Source organism: Amblyomma mixtum, chromosome 3 (genome assembly GCF_055824585.1).
Source record: "Amblyomma mixtum isolate Tamu chromosome 3, ASM5582458v1, whole genome shotgun sequence".
Lineage (NCBI taxonomy): Eukaryota > Metazoa > Arthropoda > Arachnida > Ixodida > Ixodidae > Amblyomma > Amblyomma mixtum.
Window position 1 is genome coordinate 109,032,898 of NC_143014.1, and position 24,353 is coordinate 109,057,250.

The 24,353-nt window shown below is 48.5% G+C and overlaps 1 protein-coding gene across 13 annotated transcripts in view; it reads right to left on the reverse strand.

Moving 5' to 3' along the window:
* Positions 1-24,353, reverse strand: part of LOC149351327 (inactive dipeptidyl peptidase 10-like) — a 357,475-nt gene that overhangs the window by 122,680 nt on the left and 210,442 nt on the right. For 2 of the 13 annotated variants that reach the window (XM_089580663.1, XM_089580662.1), the window contains exon 1: positions 22,489-22,524. The exons of 8 other annotated variants lie outside the window; for them this stretch is intronic. In XM_089580663.1, coding sequence (XP_089436789.1) covers positions 22,489-22,509 — 21 coding nt within the window. In that variant the 5' untranslated portion in view covers positions 22,510-22,524. Of the gene's footprint in view, positions 1-10,911; positions 10,942-22,488; positions 22,525-24,353 lie in introns of those variants that run through there. 3 more of the 13 variants (XM_089580668.1, XM_089580667.1, XM_089580676.1) reach the window with 2 other exon arrangements.

Consider the following 24,353-nt stretch of genomic DNA (forward strand, 5'->3'; position numbering starts at 1 on the left):
ATTTCTGTACCTATTGCTTTCCTCATTCATTATTGCGTGCTCGCGAGCACTTTCCTGCTCTCTATGCTGTATTTTCACACGCTGCTTAACAATCGCACAGCACGAGGGCGTTTGTTAACAGGACGCGAAGGTTTGCTCATGCCGCCAAGTTTCGCTTTCAACCCCCTCATAATTGAAATTGTTGGCCTTTCTGTACCAGGGAAAAACGTCCCTTTCCCTGCCTCGGTTATTCTGGACCTTAAGGGTTTTCCTACGTTTTTAATTGCGCTCTTTTTTTTTTTTGCTGTTGTTGTTTTCGAGCACCGTCGATGGGGAATATGCTGCAGGCTCGAACATGCGACGTGGAAAGTACAGGCGGAACGGAAATTTCCCCAAAATACTCCCGCGAGTCAGAAAAAAAAATTATAATAAACGAAGAGAAAGGAACACTAAGGCCATTTTAGCAAGATTTCCGAAACCTGCTGTGTTCGGATGCTTTTTTTTTTTTCGATCAACGTTCCGCTATACGATATCAGCGGCAAGCTCATAAAACTGTAACAGATTCGCCCCTAAATGACGATCTTATCGCATGCAACTACGAAAAATATGGGCCACAACATGTGAATTTATGGCGCAGCGCTGGGAATGCCCAGCAGTGGTATCGATTTCGGGTTCCAACCCAGTTCCCTGTATGGCGTCACAGTGGCTCGATCAGTAATTTTGCCAAGACGACAATGTTTTCACGCAGTGCCGCCGCGGTGGCTCAGTGGCTATGGTACTCGGCTGCTGTCCCGAAAGACGCGGGTTCGAACCCGGCCGCGGCGGTGGAATTTCTTTGGAGGAGAAATTCGAGGCCCGTGTACTGTGCGATATCAGTGCACGTTAAAGAACCCCAGGTGGTCGAAATTTCCGGAGCCCTCCACTACGGCGTCTCTCATAGCCTTAGTCGCTTTGGGACGATAAACCCCATAAACCAACCATCACGCAGTACCACTGCATATCAAGCGCGAGTACGAAAGACCAGCAGCGCCAGTGATTTTCTAATCTTATCACTGGCACTACGTGTAGACTCTGGCAAGCGCAAACTATTGTTTCGACTGGGGAACAAGTTTGACAACTGTAGGCCGGCTGTCTTCACAGAGATAGGTTTCAGCGTCCGAACGAAGACACGCTTTTCTGAGGCTCCTTCCCTCTCCTCAATGCGGTCTCGTTCGGTAGTATTGGATTTGGCCTTCAGGGGCATTGTGCGTCGAGGCACGGATATTTTTAGTCAACCATCCATAAAGCGTTATTCCTAAAGGGCTCCTGCGCTGGTGTGCTGTTGGCCCTTGTATTAGCAAAAAATCAAGTGACAACCTTGCTGATTAGTTTAAGTTATGGAAACAGCGCCTCCCAGCATTTCATATGAGGCAGAGCAGGCTACAAACGGACCTTTCTGAGCGAGGTATTAGGGCGAAACACACACGGGGGTGAAGAAATCGGGTTCTTTCAGGACGTCGCTGATCAGCGCTACTAAAATAAGAACGCGCGGACACTACAAAGGCAACCGTGACGCCAGCAGATATCGAGTCGAATGCCTCCGCAATGCATTGACTACGACGCAAATATTTTCGATACGACGCATTTATCGCCGAAAAACTGGGTTTAAACATCGTCCCGCAGTCGATTGAAACCCTCCTCACCGAAAATGATAGGTTGCCACAGTTTTGAAGTAAATGGAGGTGTAGCGTAGCCTCTGGGATCCGCGAAAAAAAAATATGTGTTGACTCATGATTTTACTTCCGAAACGACCCGTTCATGGCGACACCTGGATTATTTTTTTGGTTTTTCCTAGGTTATGAAAGTTCCGTTTTCGATGAGAGTCTCTTTCTGATGAGAACGCAGTGCCTTATCAATACACTCAAGCTTCTGTTTGTCCTCACTGTCATTCTAACCTTCAATCCGCGCGCATGAACAATGATGGCTTTAAAAGTCTTGTTCACCATCACTCGTCCGAAGTTTGTCAGTTGCATTTTGAAGCCCACTGCGATATCAGAGTTGCCTGAAGCAACAAAGCAACGGCGGTGACATCAAAAAACAAGAACGGCGACCGAGTCTGTTCTCTACTATAGGTGGGGCTAACCGCTCTGCGCTGAAAAAGTCCTTTTTTTTCGTCATGTGCACGCGGAATAATGCATGTTTTCATCTTGCTGGTTTCTTACTCTCTCCGGTGTGCCTATGTAATGACTCAATGTGCGCTTGAACACGCTTTATTGTTTCTGGCTTTCCTGCTGTATTGTCGTTAGATACGTAAGGATAATCATTTCAGTAATGACAACGACGACTACAAAGTCTGGACGTTACAGAAGCATTCCGTACGTTACGGAACCTGAACACGAAACTAAGGTTTTCCTTCCAAGTTCTGGAGTGCATTACTTCCTTCCATCAGCTGTATAATTATTGGAAAAAGACTAAAAAATATATGTAATAGACAGAGCCAAGCAGTTCTAAATTTATGCAAGTAGAAAAGAAAAGAAGGTATAATATCTTGCGCAAGAACAAGACGAAAACCGAAGCCTCAGTTACTGTCTCGTAAAGTTCCTGCCAAACATGATCAGTAGACAAGAGCTTCTTATTTTTTAATTTCGCTCGAACCTCTCGTTTTTCTTCCGGACGATGAGCTTTCCTTCGCGGATGCGGTACTCGCTTCTGTTTATTTCCGCAGAAAATGTAGACTCTGCCTCCGCCGGTGCTTAAACAGGGCAAATATATCTTGGTTTGGTCCCGTAATTGAATTGAAACTTGAGAGCCGCGGTCGATGAACGCAGCTCGTGCGGGCGAAGTTGGAATGAAAAGAACCTCTCCAGAGAGTGCCTCAGCGAAGCGGGCTTCTTATGTCGGCACTTCTGCTTCCTGACTCGTTCGGAGCACTCCACGGTTGCCTCGCACTGAAACGCATCGAAGGCTCTTTCATGGCGATCTTGAGGACATCACAGAGCTTTTACATACGCCCACGCACGAAGGACGAATTCGGCGATATGTCTGGTTTGAGCACTGCCGCCAGTGCGGTGGCTTCCGAGTATGCTAGTGTGCACAGGTGACGCGCACGGAAGCTTTTCGTACGAGGACCCAAGCATCACCGCGTGTACGAGCGGCGCTTCCGGAGTAGGGCGTCTAATGGTGAAGAAAAGGTAAAAGAGGGAAAAGGTATTCGCTTTGCTTTCAGCGCAGAATATTGATGCTTAGCTTCCCACACAATAGAAAAGATTGTACGACATATCTAGGGTACGGTTCTTTGAAAAGAAAGAAAGGTGAGTAAAAGTCACAATAGACACAACAGACGCGCCAAATCGACGCCAGGCGCGCAGTAGCGAACGGCTCCGAAATAGTTTCTTCCTCACGGAATTTTTAAACAGGTGCGATATACCAGTACGCGCGAGGTTTATATACTTCGACTTCATCTGTGCCTACCACGGTCAATATCGAGCCCAAGAGTCCTCACTGGCAGAACGCCATAGCCACCTAGCCGCCGCAGATAGTGCGGGCGTAATCTGCATGCGCGGAAACAAAAATAATCGAAACAAAAAGACACGCCAGTTCGGCCAGCCTGTTTACTACAACTGAATGAACTTATGAAGAGGAAGGGACAAACAGTGGCGAGTTTTTTGCAGCTGCACAGTGATGCGTTTTTTGGGGGTGCTATTTGGTAATTTAAGTTCACACAGAAATTTAAAAGCTGACTAAGACGGGACAATGCTCTTGCCCCGTCTTTGTGGGCTGTTCAGTCTCGGGGCATCACACGAGCACCGCCGTCTTTGCAAGTGCTGTCTTGTCCCATATCCGTGCCCGGGCCTTTCTTGCCCTGTCTTAGTCCGCTTCTCAGAGTTCGTCCCGAAAGTATTCTAGCGCCGCGTTTCACGAGGCTGTGCAGAAAGTTTTTCACTGCAAAGAAAAACGGGCAAACAGAATTAAGTTTCCGGAGGCGTGGTTTCACGACCAGGGCGATGGAACAACTGACACAACGGGGGAGACGAAACGAGAAAAAGACCAGTGGGTTCTCTGGTTGGCCAGTGTCTTCAGAACAAGACAAACCCTTCGACGACGACACCACAGATACCGAGCTCGTTTCAGAAGTCCTGACACCCTCCAAGAGAGACGATACCGATCTGCCGCCTGCGCCTTTGCTGGGGCCTCTGCGACGAGAAGCTGCCGCAGCCGGCGTACCGAGAGCAGATCGAGGGCAGCCGGCTGCGCTGTTCTGTGATCGACTGCGGGCCACGGACATTCGACGCCTCCGCTCGCGCCTTGTTGTCGTATGTGTATTTTTACTTCTTTTATCGATACGCTGGCTCCTTTGCGGGCACTAGTTCTAGTTCGACCGCAGTGTTCGGTTGTCCGGGCTGCTTCGGCTCCCCCCTCCGCTAGCACTACACTTAATTGCGGTTCATTTCTGTTTCACGCTTGCAGAAGAATCGTGCCGCTTTGGTGCACGTCCGCAAGGGTAGTATGTCTTCATAATGTCACTACACGTATCACTTTCAACACACGACAAGGGCTCTCCAATAATGTTCTTGTCTTATTTGTATTAAAAGTGCACAAATCGCGCACATTCTCAGACTAGGCTGCGTGTTTCTAAATTATATCTACTGGCACTATCGCGCACATCAGTCATCGTGTACCGTGGCCCTTGTGCGTGGATTAACACTCTTCAGCCCATGACTGCAAATTATCGAACAATCATTCGGTCATTAAATGAGCGGTAATGAGCAAATGCCCCCCACTAATGCGGGTAGTGAGAACTGCGTGGCCTTCTCAAAACAAATGCTACACGTTTCCCAGTTATACCACGCAAAGCAGATCGTGTGCTCTGGATCAAGCTGATTTGTGTTGATAAACGTTCTTGGTTAAAAATGCTCCCCTAAATGAACGGTTGCTCTTGGCATCCGAGTGGGTGTGCGATTCTACGTCGGTCCTGGCCGATCCACATCGTTTAGCTGAAGGAACAATGGTGCAGCGTCACCAGATGATGTGGGCAAAACCGGCAGCTTTCGCAAATGAGTCACTGGCCTAGGTGTCGCTGTAGCGAGACGGACGTTGCGAGCAGCTGAAAGGTTATTCCAGTGAAAGGAAATACTGAAAACCGTTCGAGTAGCAGAGTATTTAACCGGATCGAATGCGAGTATCGGAATAAAAACTGGCTTCGGAACGTGAAATTCAAAACATAATTTTTCTCACATCTCATTGTTATGCCCAGAATAATGAACAGATAATTAGCGCAAGAAAATCTGGTCAATATCGAAGCATGTAAAGCAATTTATGTGTGAAACCAACTGAAAGTGCTCTAAGCTGCGCAGCATTTGAGAAAGCGACAACTGGCCGGTCACCAAATTTTCCGTCATCATGACAGCAACCGTACACAAATAAAATAAAGGCGCACTAGTGCGAACAAATAGAAGATTCTATCGATTACCCACCGTTTCAACGAGGGTAATGACATAATAGCACTCGAAAAGCGAACGACGTAGCATTGCGTAACACCACACGTCCCGTCGGCGGTGCAGACATGCAGCACCGAGGGATGAACACAGCTCCGGGTGTATTGCACCCAGATATTCGGCTCTCAATGAATACTATCAGACTTCCAATAATAAACATTGCCGGAACCGAAGATAGTCATGAATTGCCAGAATAACGGTAGCACGCATAATGTGCTTCTCGCATGATCGCAGTAACCCGCAAATTACGGCTCCACGCTTGAGATATGCCCCAACTGTTGCCTAGACCTGGGGGGACTGAATCGCGGAGAGGACGTTTCAATAACCCTGTTAATATGGTACTGCGAAGAATGCTTTCACGAAGAGAGAAGCAAAATCAACGGCTCACTGCTTGAGCAAGCACTGGAAACTGCTTAGAGAGGACATTTTCGTACTTCTGAGCGTCGTGATCGTAAAAACGTTCCAGAAATGCCTCTAGTGGCCATCATGCTACGGGTTAGAATCACGTGATCTGAAAATATTGTTGTTGCCAGATTAGTACGTCTTGTATTTTGTCCGCACGGTAACCACTGGCGATCCCGAGGCGCTGCCCTGATGAGTTCCACCACGGTTAGCGAGAATGGTGAGAGGGGGTGGAGGGGATGCGGCCGCCGCGTCCGCTCTAGTTTCAGTAAATAAGCTGTGCGACCTGACCTCGCTGAGGCGCCATTCACGTCTCCCGCGCGAAGCCCTGATGTGCAACTGCATGCAGCAGCGAAGAGCACGCGCAGCACCTGCAGCGAGCCGAGGCGGTCCATGCACACACACCTCGCGGGCAGACGTCGCCCACCCGGATGCGTGCGCCGACCCTGCGGGCAGAGAGCTCGTCGATCATGCCGCCTCGCGGCTCTTTTATCCCGTCCCACTGCCGGCCATCTCCATCCTCGACACACAAGAAGAGCGACAGCAGCCGCGCGCGCCAAAGAACAACGCCGGACGCGAGCGCTGTCGGGGCCTGACGTCCGCGAGGGCTTCACGGAAGCCGGGCAAGCGCTGTGGACCATCGCCCTAAGGGGAAAAGAAACGACGCACAAGAACGAAATGCAGAGGGAACCGAGTTCACCCAGTTTGCTCCAGGGGTGTCGATGTAGTATATCCAGGCGCCTGCGGTAGATAGCAAAAACGTATCGGACACATCGTCCTGCCCGTTGCGGGGGCGTATGTGACAGGTGACTGCTGAAGAACGGCTCTTTTGTCTCCGGGTTCCGTGGGAGTAGATTTCTCGAGGCTACGTGTTGCCAATGGAGACGGCTCTTTCGAGGGAAACCTCCTTTCCGAAGTCTCTTTCTCCTCCTGTCACAAGTCGCAGAAACTTTTCGACAAGACCTGTCTGTACCTATAGAGTACGGCATGTTCGTGGCCGAACATAAAGGAAATGTCTGATGGACTTTGCGGTGTGCCGCAGAAAAGCTGAGAAACGTGTCTCTTTATTCGTTATGATCTCCGGTAAGCACAGAATGTATAAGGTCGTGGTAACCTTAGCATTTAATATATTGCTAAAAATAAGGGAGACTCGACGCATATGCAGAGGTTGAGGAACAACATGAAGGTGAGTAGCTTATACGCCGCTGTAGCTCTTAATGCGAAGGTTCCCGGACAAAGCATGTTTGCCGTCGTCTTCTTAGTAGTAGCAGTCAATGTGATCAGAAGGAGAGGGGCAAGCGGGGAGGGGGGAGGGCAGGGACCCCGCACGGGCATGCATTCCGCACGGGATACATCTTTCTGTGCGTAATCATCGGCGCATGCCAACTAGCGCTGATTTCCCACATCACCAGTTGCGCAATTGCGATTTAGTTTTTTTTTCGAACAGGTGTCTGGATACTAAACGAGTTTTTCTGTGCACTTCAACGCCGATGATAGACAAACGTATTTGGTTGATAATATTACAAAATTTGCATATGCTGTGTACAATGTTTCTCGCAAAATATTTGTAAAAGGCATTGAGAAAAAGTGTGCAAGCGCCTTTTCTTGTCAACGAAACTGTATCCGTGTTTGTTGCAGTAGAGAAGATGAGGCTGGCGCATGATTTTTTAGAGGTGACGGAGAGGGTCCTTTTTCTGCAATGGGCTGAAACCAGCTAATGGTGGTAATGATACTAAATCAAGCGCAGTGCCGTAAACTTAGACATTGCTTCAGTCAAGCTGATTCGTTAAGTGATATCAACCCTGTAACGCATGGCGGGTCACCTGTGATACAGAGCGAAAATATTGTAATTTTAATTTCTGCTCGCAAAAAACTTGAATTGCTAACATACTTGAAGCAATTGTATTTCCGAACCTATTTGTCACAACAAAATCCAACTGTCGGCTTCCAGGGGTACAGGAGGCCTACTGAAAGATAAATTCATGCAAAACCTAAGCTTAAACTCCAAAACTGCACAAAATAATGCTGCAATGGCAGGATATGGAGCAGTTTTGAATTTCGGTCTTGATTTACTATATGCACCAGCGCATTTGCGCGCACTTCTATTGCCCTTGCACATCCACAAACGAAAAAAAATGAGCTAAATGTAATTATGCTGCAACGCTCTTTTATGTCATAAACCTCCCAGTTTTTTTTTTTCATTTTTAAAATGAAAGAGCAATTAGGAAAAAAAAATCATGGAAGTCCAGAACTCCTGTCCAACGTTTTCAGTGTCGGAGCATTGTAGGCTTAAAGCGAGCGAATTATTTTCAAGCGCGAGAAAAACGTCCACGCTGCGAACATTTGTCCGCGTGTTAACAGTACAACAAACTGCTGGGGTACAAAAGTCTGGATACTGCCAGGGAGGCAGGAAAGTATTTCTTCGCTTAAGGTAGCAGCCTCGAAATGACAGATGCAGGTAGCAACCACAAATGCGAAAGTAGCCTATTTCAGCTTGTTCCACAGGGAGCGATTTTCATTTTTTTTTTTGCGTCTTCGCTAGAGTTTAAACCTTTGTCCCCGACTATTAAATCTCTGTCGGCCTGTTCAACGGCCACATTCAAACTGTCATGCAGACTTTCACTGCGCAATTTTTCAAGACCTTTTTATTGAAATTTTGGACCTTTTGTGCAGAGATAACAACGCGATTATAATTAATTTCACTCTGCTTCTTCAGGGAGCGGAAAATTTTTTTCGCTTCTTCTCTAGTGCTCAAACTTTTGTTTACGACACATAAATCCCTGTCAGTTTGTTATACGCGCAGATTAAAATTTTTGCGTACAGTTTGACTACACAATTTTGCAAAGCCTTTTTATTAGAATTTCTGGTCTTTTGTGCAGCGCTAACAACGCTATTACTTTTCACCGAGAATAATGGAAACGTCGTCCTTCTCGAAGCAGACAATCAATATGTAAAGCTAGGGTTCACAATGTCATAGGCGCCGTTCACATATGCACTCAGTATACTTCTGTCGAGACATGTCCAGCTTTCTCGGGCAAAATTATTGAAAATTGGAGAATTGTAAGACACTCTTATGGAAATATTGAAGGTAATGGCCCCTTATTCTGATGTGTAGCAAAATCTTTCTTTTAAATCCTTTCCACCGACCGCATCCAACAGTTAAGACTGCCACAGAGAACCAATGGGGAACGCTTTGAACGACAGCAAAAATGTTAATAGAAAAAAAAAAAAAATACAAGGCTGCCGTCGGGTGATCTGCGGATATATTGATGGTTATACTGAAATCTTCCATTATATCAAAAAACCGCGTTCATAAACGGTTTCCCGTTCGCAAATGCTTTTGTAAGGAATTGTTGGGTCTGATACAGCGTTGAGAAAGGAAGTGCAGGATAGACTTACCAGCGCGGCTGTTCGCAGTGGAAGGCACTTGTGTCTTAAAATGCGGACTAACTGTCATAAAAACATAAAGGCGCCGCTCAGCCAGTTTACCCTTTTTTTTTTTTCTGTGGCATCCTGCTAGCAACATTACGATGTGCACTAAATATATAGTTATACCTTTCTAATCCTCATTATTCCACTTTTTCTCTGCGTGTTCGCCTTTACACCAGCATTGAATTGCACTGAGCGATCCTAACACCAATGCCACATCACTGACACCTCAGGCGTGGTGTTCTGACGGCGGGTTAGGGAGGCGCCATCCTCACGGGCCTGTTGTCGTCGTGGGGTCATTTGGCGGCCCTTGCTGCCCCTGCTGATTTCCTTCTCGTTCAGTTATGCAACAAGTACAAAAAATCGAGTAACAAGTAGCTTAACAAGCATTAAATAGTGGGATGCAGATGCACATAATAGGCAGGCGGGAATGCCGACCTTTTTGTTCTCTGCCTTCATTCGCTTCCACTTTTTTCCTCGCTTGTTGCACGCGCTGTGTCCCTTTTCGCTCTAACCATGAGCTTTAAAATTAGGCACCGCCATGCCACCAAGAGATGAAAAGGAACAAAAAAACAACACATAACCAGGCCTACCAGCAGGCGACAAGCAACGATGTTCAACGGACAACGTCAACGGCGCGTGCAGCTTGACGCGCTGTGGGCTTGTCGCTCGAAAGTAGGAACAAGCGATATTGGTCAATTTCGCAGCTTGAAACAGCTCGGAGTTGGCTGCGTGATATATAGCGCAGTGCAAACTAGCTGAGCTAAAGGAAGTACAACTACTGAGCTAAGCGCTATGTCACCGCTAAAATGTATATGTATGCATACAGATCGTTTGCACGTGACGTCAGCGGCGACATGATGGTGAATCATGCATTGCTTCCAATACAGGTTCCGCGGGGCCGGGGGCGATAAACGGATTAAACAAACGAACATGTTTTCGCTACGTTCAATTTCCACTAACATGGCGGCGACCGTGACTTGGGTGCAAGTCATCTATATCCTCAGATGCCAACCGGGAATGGAAACTTGAGTTGTCCCCATTAGGCTTAAAACACTCCAGCGGTGGAGAAACGTAGTACTATTTCGCTTTCTGCTGTGGGGTTTCGGAAAGCAGGCAGTAAATGCCAAGGAAACGCACGACTCACGGTAAAGAGAAAAAGCCTACGATTCGGAAAGGCGCAGCCTTGGCTCTTGTCAAGCGGCGCTGACGTGGTGTTCTGTGATCGCAGCTGTTGCCGTCCTAGCGATTGTTCTTTCGGAAAGCGCCCTGCCCTCCAGCCACCCCGGGGCTCGAAAGTTAAATCGCCATACACGCGCAACCTTCAAACTGCTGCAATTCGCCGAAGGCTTCAGGGACCGTTTTTGCAGCCTTTCGTTTCGTTTCCCTCTGTTCGGACCACTGCTGTCGTCTGCCACTACCTATGCCACCGAGAAGCGGCGGCCAGTTAGAGAGGACTTCAAGGAAGGAGCACGAAAGGACGCGTTGCAAACGGGCCCTGGTCTTACTCAACCATCCTCTTTGTACGAGTATCTTAAGAGTTCTCCACAATTCTAGTACCACTACAGTTAATGACCGTATGAAAGCTATTTTTTTCTTAGCACGGGGCACGCAAACAGCGACTCACCCAGACTGTAGGCATCGCAACGCCACCGAAGAGAATCGGTTTGGAATAAATCCCACATAGTGGCCAGCTATTCCGACGCGCGAAACTTAAAAAAAAAAGAAAAACATAGGCCATTGTCGCACCTGTTCGCCTTCTTTTATTTCCCTTCTGTCGGTGTCAGTAGGACGCATAGCCTTCATTGTGTGCTCCCAAAAGGCGCAAGTGGCAAGAGCCCCACATGCGTTTCCATCGCGAGCTCCATTTCTGTTCTCCGAGAATTTTATTTTGAAGCACTGAGTCATAAAAACAAAGGGCAACAATAACGAGAAAAGAGCGTTGTCAGGCAGCGAAATGGAGCACAGGGAGGCGACGCACCGAGGCGAACAACTCCGCGGCGCCTGCGAATCGAAAAAGAACAAAAAACGGGCCATCCGCCGCGGTGTCGTCAAAAGGCGCGGGGACCCCGCTCCCCGGTGGCTGCGCGTAATCCCTGACAAGTGATCTAAACGGCAGCAATCGTGCCCCATCCTCCCGGGGCGGCGCGCGCGTCCAATTTAACCTCAAAGGCGTTGTGCGCGGACATAATACCGCCGGAGAAGCGTCGCACAATGCGAAGCTGGAGCCGCTTTCATCTTGGCACAAAGTCGCCATCACGCGCGATCACGGCCTAATAAAAGACGGCGCGAAACAGCCGGCCATTTCTTCCGGCGTCGCATCTTTCGCGCTGTTCTTTATGTCCTCTTCTCTCTTTCTTCTTCCTCTAGACTTGAGATTCCATTTCGAGCGCGCCGCCTTTTCCCGTCCACTGAATTTTAATTCCGAGTTGCCGGCTGAGGGTGGGAGTATTTTGAAGTCGCTTTATAGGCAACGCACTATATTCGTACTCAACGCAGATTCACACTCACAAAGATGAAAATAAGGTCCTAATTCAACATACGAGCACTTTGCTTATGAGGGGTAGCTAAAGAAACGACGTAGAGGGCCGGTCGCGTGAAATAAAGATGTAGCTTGTGTACGAAATGACAACTCATTTTATGCCCGAAGTAAGAACACGACCGATGGCGCAATGCTACAGTGCGGTTTAGATGTTCCATGCTCCCATCCCCGTGCCCATGTATCTTATTTTGGCTTTGTTTTTATGCAATGCACTCCCTTGTAGTAACGCCTTGGAGGAAGCGACAAAAGGTAGTAAATGGGCCTAAGCTGGCTGCGGCGGACCCAGAACCACGTAATATTTTCCACAACTCAAACGAAAACGCGGAACTACTGTTAAGCATCGTTCATTGGTTACGTACTTTCTATTGACAGTTCGAGACGGACAAAAGTGCTGCGTTTGTGAAAGTATACTCGCGGCCGTACCGAAAGCGTGTGGTCTGTATTTCCCTGAGAGCGCGCTATTCGGATTCATTTGAGGGGCGCCGGCAGAAGGGCACGCGTGTCTGGTCGGCTGGCTTCACTAATACTCCGATCCGGTCAGATGCATCAGGTTGACTGTAAGGTGCGCAGCATACTGAGGCGCGTTGAATGCATCAAGATGGATTACCTATAACAATTTTAAAGATTGGCGCGATCGAAGGGCACACCCACGTACAAGTGAAACAAGGTTTCCGCTAACCTATTGCGAAGCTACACACCATAATATTTAAGCTTTAGCTTATTTTTCAATGAATAGAGAGGACACCAAGCACCTCTGTGTGGCTTCGTGCGCTTCCAAGGCGGAAGTCTTGCGGATATGCGGTTACTCTCCTGTATGGTGGTTCGAGTTTCTACCGCTAGTAATTTCACTGAAGAGTACACAAGCAGTGAGACAAACTTGTGACGCATTCGCGCTACAACTTATTCTTGCAGTCCTTGCGCTGGCGCCATGGAACAAAACAGGAACATGCCAACAACTTTTCGCCGGGACAGAAGATCACTCTAACGAGGCGCGATTTAAACAGCCGCCATTCCAGCTCCCATGCTTCATCAACAGAACTTTGCTTAGTAGTGGCGCATAATAAAGAAGCAGGAGTCGGTCTCGTTGAAGCATACCACTATAGGAAAAAGAAAAGAAAACAAGGAAGGAATTTCTAGATAATGCATGCATGAGACCACACGTTCATTTCGGTGGCAGTAAAAAGCCAGCGTTTCCATTTCACGCACGCGCTTAAATCATGGGCGAGAAGTAAACGGGGCGGAAAATTTCTGCAACACAAGCATAAGAAACGTGTTATTAGCTCTTTCAGCTCGTGTAGGAGCAGCAGCTTTCCTAAACAGTAACAAGAGTGACCGAAAGTTATTAAGAGAAAACAAGCTATTGGGTGCTGTGCGCAGCCCAGCTTTAGTGCGCACTCTGAAAGAGCCATAATCCTAGAAAGAAACAAAAAATTGAAATAACCATAAAAGAAAACGAAAAAAAAGCGGAAGGAATAGTGTGCGGGACGGGAGGAAATAGCGATGGCCGCCGCTGCCGCAGGGACGCTCGCTTAGCCCAGTCTCGCACACGTCGTTAATCAGGCCGGTGGTTCGCGTCGAGCACAGGTGTTCTATGCACACTCGGTGGGGACCCCGTTCGGCGCGAGGCGGCGCTACGCGCGCGCGGACGCCCGTTTTTCTCGGGGCGCCGTGAGAAAAACATAACAATGCGCTGCCTGCTTGCGGCGCGTCAGGCCTGGCCAGCCACGGCTGCACGCGAGGAGCCGACGGCAGAGAAGATGAGTTTCCTCAAGGCGGGAGACCACTGGTGCGCGACTCTCCCTCTTTCTCGCTCTGCGCGATAAATTATGACTTCCCGCGCAGCGCCAGCTGGGGAGTCGCTCTTGCACTGGCGTCGCCACTCTGGTGTTCTTGGGAGCAGAAACGGCATTTGTAAGCGTAGCGAGGCTCCATATAAAAAAAAAAAAAAGGAGAGGAAGAAGAAGAAGAAACAAGTGTTCGCATAACCGCTGTCACAGCACGCTTGTGACATCGTTTGCCTAAATGAAAGAGTGGTATAATTGGAACGTCGGAACTAGAGACGTCGCGCTGTCTCTCCACACGGGCTAGCTCGCAAGAGGGACGGACGATAATGAAACGAAAACCGGGGCGGTTCTGGCGAGAAGCGCGCAGGCATAAAGTTGCGCGCGGCGTTCATCGCACTGGCATTCCTCTCTAGCGCTGCTGGGGTATAGATGAACAAATTACCACAAAGAAAAGTGACACAAAAAAAGGAGAGGGGGGGGGGGGGGGCGGGGGCGAGGGGAGCGGGACGAAAGAAAAGGGAACCAGCGCTAACTTTTTTTTTTCTTTTGATCTAGCGCTCAAGGCTTAATAGCACAAATTTGGGAAGCAGAACTGAAAGCAAATGAAAGACTTTTTTTTCTTCCTATTTGCCGTGTTTATTGGGTATAACTCATTTTCGAATGACCCGGTTACCGTTGGTCAGTGCGCGTCGCGCGTGTCTAGACCGTTCGGGCTGTCTGTAGAAGAGACATTTTCGTTTTAAGCACGAACTACTTTTGGTCCCCATTCTCGGGAAAACTAAGGCGAACGTCGTCCAGAATCTATGGCAAACCTGAAGCCGAACTTACCCGCAATATTCCGAAACTATCAGTCTAAAATTCATCCAGCAGGAAAAAGAAAAAAATCTCTACCATACTACGGCCCCGAACGGGATTCCAAACCACGACGGAGAAAACAAGACAATTCCGAGCCGATGCCTCAGAGGCCACTAGGCCATTGCCGGAGCCTCTCGTGCTAAGTGTTGGAAATCGTCGTCATTCACCCGTTCGTTCTGCACCGCGAATGTTTCCAAAGGCCGCTGAATAGCGGGCGAGCACTATGGCGCTTCGGACAGTGAAAGCAATGAGAGACGCTCAGCGTGCTGCAGAGCTCGAAAAACAGAAGCGGCTGAAGACAGCTGCGCTTGAGTCATTAAAAGTAGCGAAGGAAGACGAGGACATTATCCAGCTTGAAGAGAAGTGGCTGACGGTGGAGGCCGCTCAATCCGCGAAAGCAGCCATGGAGACCATGCTCTCTGACCAGCTCGAAAAACAGAAGCGGACGAAAGAGAACACACATTCAGCATCTAACAAACTGACCTGTACCGTTATGCTACAACCACAATTTATAAGCCGCCCTATAATTCCCTGCGCCTTTTCCTGCAATGCTCGCGTTGCCCTTATCGTTGTCGTCCAGCGCAAGTTATTATCTTTGCGTAAAAAATGCGCAGCCCTTCGGGAAGCCTCTGGTGCCAGGAAAAGAGAGATTTCTCGAGTAGGGAAGACAGTCTACTGCTAGCGCTACGACCAACTTATAAGGAGCGGGTATGCCGCAATTCCAAGATTTTAACCACTTAAGAAAAATTCTGCATGCCTTCATGTGTATATATATGTGTATATATATCGAGGTGAAGTTTGGCTCACATTGTTCTGACAACAACCCTACAAGTCGATTCGTAACACTGTGCAGTAGGTTTAACAAGTTACATCTGCTGCAGCTGACATTAACACTTAGGAGTAATTTATTTGACATATTTTATTTGATTCACTAGAAATTTCTTTCCATTTTAAGGGGCTCATTGTCCAATGGCATGTATTTTGCTGCACGTTTGAAGTGGTTTTACTCGCGCACGAAGCAATACAAGCGATCTGTTGAGCACTTCTCCTTTGATAAGGCCAGACCACCTTGCAGTCGTACATCAATCGGGCTCCGTTTGTGCCAAGAAAGTTTCTGTCAAGCACCGCCGCATTCTCAGTGATAACCTCTTGATGTCACTAGAATATTTCGCGTCTAATCACGTAAACAAAAGTTAAATCTGGTTTCTACAGTGTCCTCAACATGCAGCGCTGACCGACGAAGGACGAAGGAAGGACGAGACACACAGTGTCAACGATTAAGAGTGGTGATACCCGATCTTATACCGGCCCATGTACGGGCCCATGTTGTTGCAACTCGAGTGATCGGAACATTGGTTACTGCAAAGTGGGATTGTTCAAGACCAAATCGGCTGGCTGGCGTTTAAAAAGGTGTCTCTCAAAGAAAGTGAACTTTACAAAATGTCTCCGCCCCAGTACAATCGCATCGGCTATTCTGCTACTGTATAAATATTCGTTATATGGCCAAACGTCACATTCGCGTTCAGATTCTTCATTAAGCACAGGCCAACGCGACTTGTTTCTTCAAAAATCGAAGAACTGAGACGTTCGCCTTCCCTATGATAGGTCTTCCTTCTTTCTCAGGCTGCTAGACAAGAATTTTATGTGCTTCAGTCTCGTCGCAAAAAACAACCCCGCACGCAAAGCTCCACAGCCAACTATCCGGGCCGCCCAGACGGCCAGAAAACGGTAACAAAAAAAAAAAGGAGGTCGCACATAAAGGAAGGCTAAGTACAGGTTCCCTGCATATTAGCTGTAAGCTTCCCCAGCGGCAATGTAGCTCACGTTCAGTGAAGCGTGCCCTCATTCAAGTCTCGCTCGCTCCAGTCAGCCCGATCGTTAACGGATGACGAAGCAGGTTAACTCGGGGGAAAAGAAAAAAAATAATGGCCGAGTAGAGAAAAGAAGCTGAGGACAAAAAACGACCGTACAAAACACGAAAGTGATATAAAAACGCGCCGCCTTTTAATCACAGGCCTCTAAGAGCCGTCGCTCATTGAAAATGCGCACAAGAGACAGCAACACACTGCCAGCGATTTCCGAGCGCAAAAAAAAAAAAAAAAGTGGGGCAGAACGGAACTGAATGAATGAACCAATGTATTCTCATACCCAAGTTATTTGAGAATTTAAAAAAAATGAATGCTGCATACGAAAAGAGCAATGCACTGGTTGTATTCCTGAAGATTCGAATGATTGCATTCAATTTTGTTCCCTGTTTCATACTAAGGCCAGTATATCAATCCTTTTACTTTCTCCTCGCGACACTTATAGGTTTCGGCAGAATTCTAACGGCAACGTTTCGATGTCGCAGACTTTCGAGTGCACACAACCTCACGCGGTGATCGAGATTAGCTCTCAGAACTCGTCATTAAAGTGTCTTTAAAAGTCGGTTACTCGTTTTCTTTCAATATTAATCGTTTTTTCTTCTTCCGACTTCTTTGAAAGTAGTGAGAAAACCATCACTTGGTGGTAACCGCGGCTCTGGCTTATATATGCAGCTACAATGTGACTCACTTTTCGCCCTCGATTCCACGCAATAAACCGAACAAGCCTTCAAGCTGACTTCCCCCACAGACTGCCGTGAATTGTGTCGGCGCTCTGCCGTCCATTTGCGGTGATTGTGAATTTCTCTTTTTCGCCACTTCCGCTCCCGTTGCTACGGAGTTCGACGCACTCACTGCTCTGTAAGTATCGTAAAAACATAACGCTTTTCTTTTAGCGGTAGTTCAGGCGGGTACTCAATATCACGGTGCGAAACTCGTGCAGTATAGCAAGGGCATACACTAAGATGACTCTCGCTAAATCTGGCTTACTGCACCACGTAGGACATTTTCCGTTAGTTTTAACCTGTGCACGTCACAGTGGCTATGGCGTTCTGGTACAGGGCACTGGGTCGCTGATGTCATTTCGGCATCGGTGAGAGCGTTTCGGTGAAGGCAAATGCATGAACACCCGTGTACTTGGGTGCACATGAAATAACTCCAGTCGTCGAAATTAAGCCGGGTAGCTGCGCGGTGGTGTGCCTTGCAGCCACACTGTCAATTGCGGTGCGCAACACGACATTAATTATTAGAAGGTTCAGTCACCAAAGAAGTTTCTTGTGGCATGGCATGGTTGATGTTAAGGCCAGCTCCGGAGGATTTTCGAATATTTCTAATTGACGATCGAATATATTTCATAGACCTCATTCTTTTAGTTGCGGCAAATAGTTCATTCAGAGTAATGAATAAAGTGTAATAGAACATAAAACAAACCAAGAAAAGAAAACTACGTTTGGACCAAGACATGAAGCCACTATAGATCAACGAATGACGTCAAGGAAACTGTCATGAAACCTCTCGAGCGCTGAGTTAAATTATTTGTCTTGGCGACTGTAAGTAATAACTTACACCGTAATTTGTCTAAAATGATCAAATGCAAGCCTGATTTTTTTTTTATTTGGAAAATCCAGATCGAATATAAAGTGTTGCGCATCTCGTAACGTCACGCTCCGATCGATGCTACGAAACGGGAAATTTTTAAGTTGACTTGCAGTAGAACAAAACGCTTCCCAAATGCAAAATTGGGCACAAATCATCAGAAGACTGAGGAGAATCTTCTAGGACAAAGTACAATGCGTGAGCGCCAAAAAAGCCCCATAGTTTCCCTTGAACGTCCCAAAACTGCGTGTGAGCGATGCTTTAACGTGTACTGACATCGCATAGCACAGGGGCGCTTTCACATTTTGTCTCCATCAAAATGATTTCGCCGTGGCTGGGATTCAATCTCGAGACATTGGGCTCAGCAGCACATTGGGCTCAGCAGCTGAATGCCAAACCCCTGAGCCGCCGCGTCGGGATGCCGGCGGTTTTGCTCTGCCACATGTCGGAACTGGAAAAGGCAGTGCCTCCTGACGGGCGTGCTGGTCAATATTTCAAAGCTGGGTACGCTAAAGCATCAGGGGGCGCTGCAAGCCTTTCAGTCGTTTCAGTCACTCCGAGGTGCACGGAAGCGGGTGTTCCTCGGACGCTCGCAGCGACGGAGCCGGGAAGCAGACAGAGTTTTATCGACCTGCCGCGCTGATGCGAACCTCCGCGCCCGTGGCTCCATCTGTCGCAAGAGTCTGCAGACCAGCGGCGGACACTGGCGTTACCGAGGCCAATTACATCGCGGCAAGGAGGCGTGGTCGAACAATCTCAATCGCGTTGAATCAGGAGTCTCGTAATTCTTGCGTCGTTCGCACGCACACGTCGCCGAGTGACGGGAATGGGTGGAGCCGACCCCAGTGATGGCACGTCGAGCGTCAGTAATGGCATGATTTATTCCTTCAACGAGGAAGAAAAGGGGAACGCAGTCGCACTCAGTTTAAATAATTTAAGACTGAGCGATGGTCGCTGCGCGGACTCAACGCCGACGGACTCGACTCATTGGTTCGAACAGTTCTTACCGCGAGCATCTGGTAAAAGAAGGCAGTTACGCACGACGTCGAGACGTCTCCTGCATGGCCAGTGCGTGGAGCACATAGATGCACGTTTGGGAGCCATTAACTTCGACGTTAATGGCTCCCAAATGCGCATTTCGTACAGAAACGAAGCGTTTGAATGGCGTGCAAGAGCTGTCTTGTACGGTGTGCCAGAGAGAAATCACACTCGTACACGCACGCACGCACGCGCGCGCTCTATAGTTTCAGTGCAAAGGTATACTTTCGTGAAAAAAAGTTGCGCGGCTCGCTGCTCTTGCGACGCCTTCCTGCGTTTTCGTGAAGCAGGAGGACCACGGATCGAAACGAGCAAAGTGGCACAAACGGCCACTAAATTCGTCGCCCCTTCTGGACATCAGGCGACACCAGAAAGTGCTCAGACAGTAAAGCACAACCGAAGCTCGCGTGGCGCACACCACAATTGCTGCCGATATTACACCTCGTCACACATAAAAAAAACGACAGCCTGCAATTGGCTGAAATGTATCTTTGACTTTATATATTATTGTGAATTTCAAAAAAAAAGAAAACATTAAATCCCAGGCAGCGCTTGTCCGCGCCTTTGCAATTGTGTGACTGGTGCTCTTGCTTGCGCTGTTCCACAGTGATGCACGAGCCAACTGGATTGTGTGTGTGTGTGTGTGTATATATATATATATATATAATGACGATGGTTTGAAAAATATATATATATTTTTTTTTTAAACCATCGCCATCATTTTTTATACAGAGATATCGAAAAACAAATACTGCCGAAATATCCCCTGCCGTCCTGGCATCACACTAATCAAAAACGAAAAAGGCAGCTGCATAGGAACACAGAAAAATTTAATAAATTTTAAAACTTCGAAATGTCACCCTTGCAGAATCAACGTATTATTCATCCGTGCAATGAATGCGCACGAAGTTGGCTGCATGAACATCTAGACAATATTTACGAGCATGTTCCAATGGCAGACACTGTGCTAAGACCGAACCCGGCCCAGTTTTGTACTACGGCCCACTAATCTACACAACTCTACCGCCGGGCTCGGCGTGTAAACGGGCTACGCGATGTTTTTGAATTTCCTGCCTTCTTCGCTACTTTCTTCTGCTTCAGTGTGTCATAGTTTTGGGTTCGATTCGTAGCGCGTGAACACGAGTTTTTGAACGTGTTGGTAGGCCAGACCGAGCAGAGCCTGCTCCATTGTCAGAATGTGTCTACAAATGGCTGCTCATGCCCTTGTAGAGAGTGCTACGCTAAGGCTCGCAAGACTTTTTTTTTATGCTGTTTCTGCTTTTTCCTGTTCTCTCATTGCCTTTACTGTCCTGTGGTGTGCCCCTCTGGGAACACCCAAAAAGCTTGACGGCACTGGCGCTGCTTGCGTCTCCCCAGATTTTCCCTCTTGTGCTCTGCGCGCTAGTCGGCGTTAACTGTTTTTCATGTGTACGTCCAGACCATCCTAGAGAGCCGGAAACACGGGCCGAGCTTAAGCGCAAGCAGTACAACCGTTACATACACTTTAGTCCCTCCAGAACATCACAACGCCGCGTTTCGTGCCACATATAACCTGCTGCTAAAATAATTCTCCCTTAAAAAACTACGGCGCAAAAAATCTTAAACTTTGCATCAGGTAAGACAGATATCTAATTGTAATATCAGGTTGACTGAACAGCACAGTTTTGAAATATGTGTCGTGCAGGTTTTTGTACCTCTTTGACCGCTTTCTCGTTCGCCAAGGCCCACTTCGCATTTTTTTTTCTCTGCTTAGAAGGGCTAATCTGGTCAACCTTCAAATCGGTTGTTATAAACATGTGGTTCGTTATGCTCTTAAATATAAAGTTGATGTACCTGCTGATTTAAAAGTTAGCAGGCGCTAAGTAACAAAATGTCGCGGTTTGCCCCACTATCCCCTATAGCTTGCATAAGGGCTTTTGTTTACGACAGAAATGTAACTAAGCGCATTAAAGTGAGAAAGGAAACTGCTTGCATCTCGCAAGTAACGTAGTGACTAAGTGCAAACGTAAATTGCTGGTGGAAGGGGGGTGGGGGGGAGAGAAGTTCCCGCGGTTAAATAGCAACCAGCACTACACTTCACGCACACAAATGGACGATAAATCTGCGTTCGCAGTGGGATTAATGAGCACTACCGCCGTAACTGCACCTGCGGTGAATAGTCCGCTTTTGCCGCACGCAGGGGGTGCGGCAGAAACAGCGGCGCCCGAGTGCTTCGGGAAGGTCGGCGCTATAGCAGATAAGAACTCCACCCCAGGCGGGCACAACGCCGGAGGGGGTCACGGAGAAAACGAGAAAGCGCACATTTCTCCCGTTCTAACAGTGGTCGCCGTACAGAAAGAAGCCCAAGAAATCCACCGCCAACAACCGATGTGGCCAGGAACCGATCTAGTGGAGAATTGCAATTTGCGCGCGTTCAAGTGGGCGGATAAAAGTGCATCGAGAAGTGGATTATTGCTCCCTGCGCGAGCGGAGGTCGGTGTGCACCGGAGAAGGCGGCAGATCTGCGGCTGATGCTACACGTGGGACAGGGCGCTGCGGCGGGGTCGGTCTACGTCTTGGGCGAAATTAAGGCCCGCGCTTTGTCCCCAGCCCGGAGGTATTATTAGAAACACGGCTATAAAAAGTTAAAGCAGCACCCACCGTTCGGTCACAGAGATCACCTCTAGTTCCTTGCAACGTGGCAGTACCTTTAAGAGTTCCGATTCCGAACGGTATGTTCACTGTTTTTTTTTTTTCTTTCAGAAAACAGAGGGCATCCATTAAATTAAAAAATAAGAAGAAACAATGAATGAAAACTTAGATGCAAAGGCATGCTTTCGTCCTCGCGGCGAATGCGTTTTACGGTAAAAAGGTAGCGTAAACCCCAACAACGTCCTTAGGGAATCCCTTTAATAAGATGGCTTGCGGCCAAGAACGTTGTCTTGAAATTGAAACGAATGCTTTAAAGAGCCTGCTACAAACTCCCCGACCTTGAAACTGCCGCCGCGGTCCTAGCAAAGCGGAGAGAAGAAGACATTTTATTGCACACATACCCTTTCCTGTAAAAGAGTTCTTAAAAAGGCATCTATTTCGAGCACCGGAAAGCTTTCCACCTCGCCACACGCATAGCGCGTGTGATAAAGATAGAAGCGGGCCGGGCGCCTGTGCTACGGATGGGAGTGGATGTGGAGGTGGAGTCAGATGAAGCGCTATAGTTACTTGTTGCCACCCCGGGTAGCACGCCACCGTGAATGCACACTGCCTCATTTGAGCGAGAGAGCAAGGCGGCCTGGTTGCGCGGGCTGCACGTTGCACGAGGTCAGCTGGGTTCGCGAGGGCGCATCGCGAGATCTCCGCCGCGCGAGACTGCGTGGCTGCAGCTTGGGGCATTCCGAAGGGCTCCCATCGGTAGGCCGCCGTCGCGCAGGCAGACATGCGGGGCACGTTTGCGCGGCCACCGGTTAGAGCGCGGGGATCGATTGCCAATGAAGTGAGGATGACCTTGGGGGGGCGCGGCGTGATCGGAAGCCACGGGCCGAAACGCTCACCTGCTCCACGGCGTACTCCATGCCAGTGCATGGCGCACGTCGCGGCGGGGAGGCTTTTCCCGCCGCCGCTCGCAGCGAACCGGAATAGACGGGCGTCCAAAACAAAGGGCGTCGCCTCGGCAACCCTCCAAGAGGAGCGTCATGCTCCGAGTGATCCCGCGCACACCAGATTGTCAACCGTTGAGCGCGCTCGGACATGCACGGACGCCCCCGCGTTGTCGCTACACCCGCTTACCGCGCTGCCCGAGACGAGGGCATCACTTGCTTGCCCGAGCCGGCCGCTTCGCCTCCGTCGGCCGGTGGCAGCGATGCCCGAGGGCGTGAACAGTTTTGCGACCGACCCTCAGGTGACCCAGCCGAGCAGAGCACCCTCGTTGTAAGAGGTGAAGCGCAGAGCGATTAGACAGTGAATGTGCGAACCAGTTTGTCCCAGTTTTACGCAGGCTACCCAGATTGGGCTGTCGATGTGATGGAGCATCTCCGGCATTTCGCGTACGCAAAGGGGTGTCCTTTACGCTCAACGGCAGAGGCTACGGTTCATCCGCTGGTCTTGCCTTCCTCGATAGAGACTTCTCCACCGTCGGATTCGTCGTCTTTCCCGGGAGCAGTTAGAACAGGGCGTTCTCCGGATCTGAACTATAATATAGGTACTACATCACCCTTCGACTGAAAGCAAAATTCCCCAGCGACTCTCGCGGGGAGTTGAAGCCATACTCGAGGATCCAATGAATCCCGAAGTTCTGCCCACCGATCCAAATATTTGTCGAGACCTCGGGGTGCGGAGCGTGAGAACCAGCCACTACGAGCGCGGTTCAGTGTTTGTTTTCCTGAAGCGCGCTGTAAAACACGCCGGCCTCTGTCAGTTCTCGGCGGCGCGCTGCGTGAGCCGAACGGCACACAGGCGGACTCCGCTGTGTGCCGACGTTGGCGCACCGGAAGATAAATACAGAAAGGACGGGAGTTGACTCGTCGGGGACCCTCACAAAGCATGTTTCCCGACGCGTAATCCTTGCTTTGATGCTCGCGGAAAAGAACCGTGTTTGAGCGTGGCTCGCTTCACTTTCCAATATGACCCTCTTTGTGGGATGAATCCTTTAGCCCCGCGCGTCTTCCGAAAATCCACCGAAAATCCCTGCGATGTCTCTGGAGGCTACGCTTCCATTAGCGTGATGAAAGCGCTGAGGGGCGCCACAGGAAATGTATAACCGTTGCTGAAGTTGTTTACTTACTCTGGCGTTAAACAAAATTACACGGCCCCTTGATTTCAAAAAATGGCAAAAAATTTGCCTCGATATGAATGCACAAATGATAATTTCAGCAACAACAACAACAAAAAAAGCCTCTCTTGTACACCCAGTGCTTCAATTTCTCAAAAGTACGTGAAATAACTACTGTGACAGTTTTACTACATGCTAAGAAGACCGTGTTTGCAGCCGCTTGCATAGTGCAGGTAGGAAAAATAACGCAGCCGCAATAATTTATATACGAAAAGCGTGACAGGCAACGAATGGGGGGCGGAGGGAGGCGCTGAAAAGAAATTCCCTTCTTGCCTAGTATTCATATTGCGCCTTCTTCAAAGGTCTCCAGAATTTTTTCTTTACTCTCTCTTTCTTCCCTTCTTTCTTTATTTTCTTCTTTCTTTCTTTCCTTCTTTCTTTCTTTCTTTTCCTCCTTCTTTCTTTCTTTCTTTCTTTCTTTCTTTCTTTCTTTCTTTCTTTCTTTCTTTCTTCCTTCCTTCGCTCTCTCTTTTTCTTTCTTTCTTTCTTTCTTTCTTTCCTTCCTTCTCTCTTTCTTCCTTTTTCCTTCCTTTCCTTCTTTTCTCTTTCTCTCTTTCTTCCCTTGTTCTTTCCTTCCTTTCTTTCTTT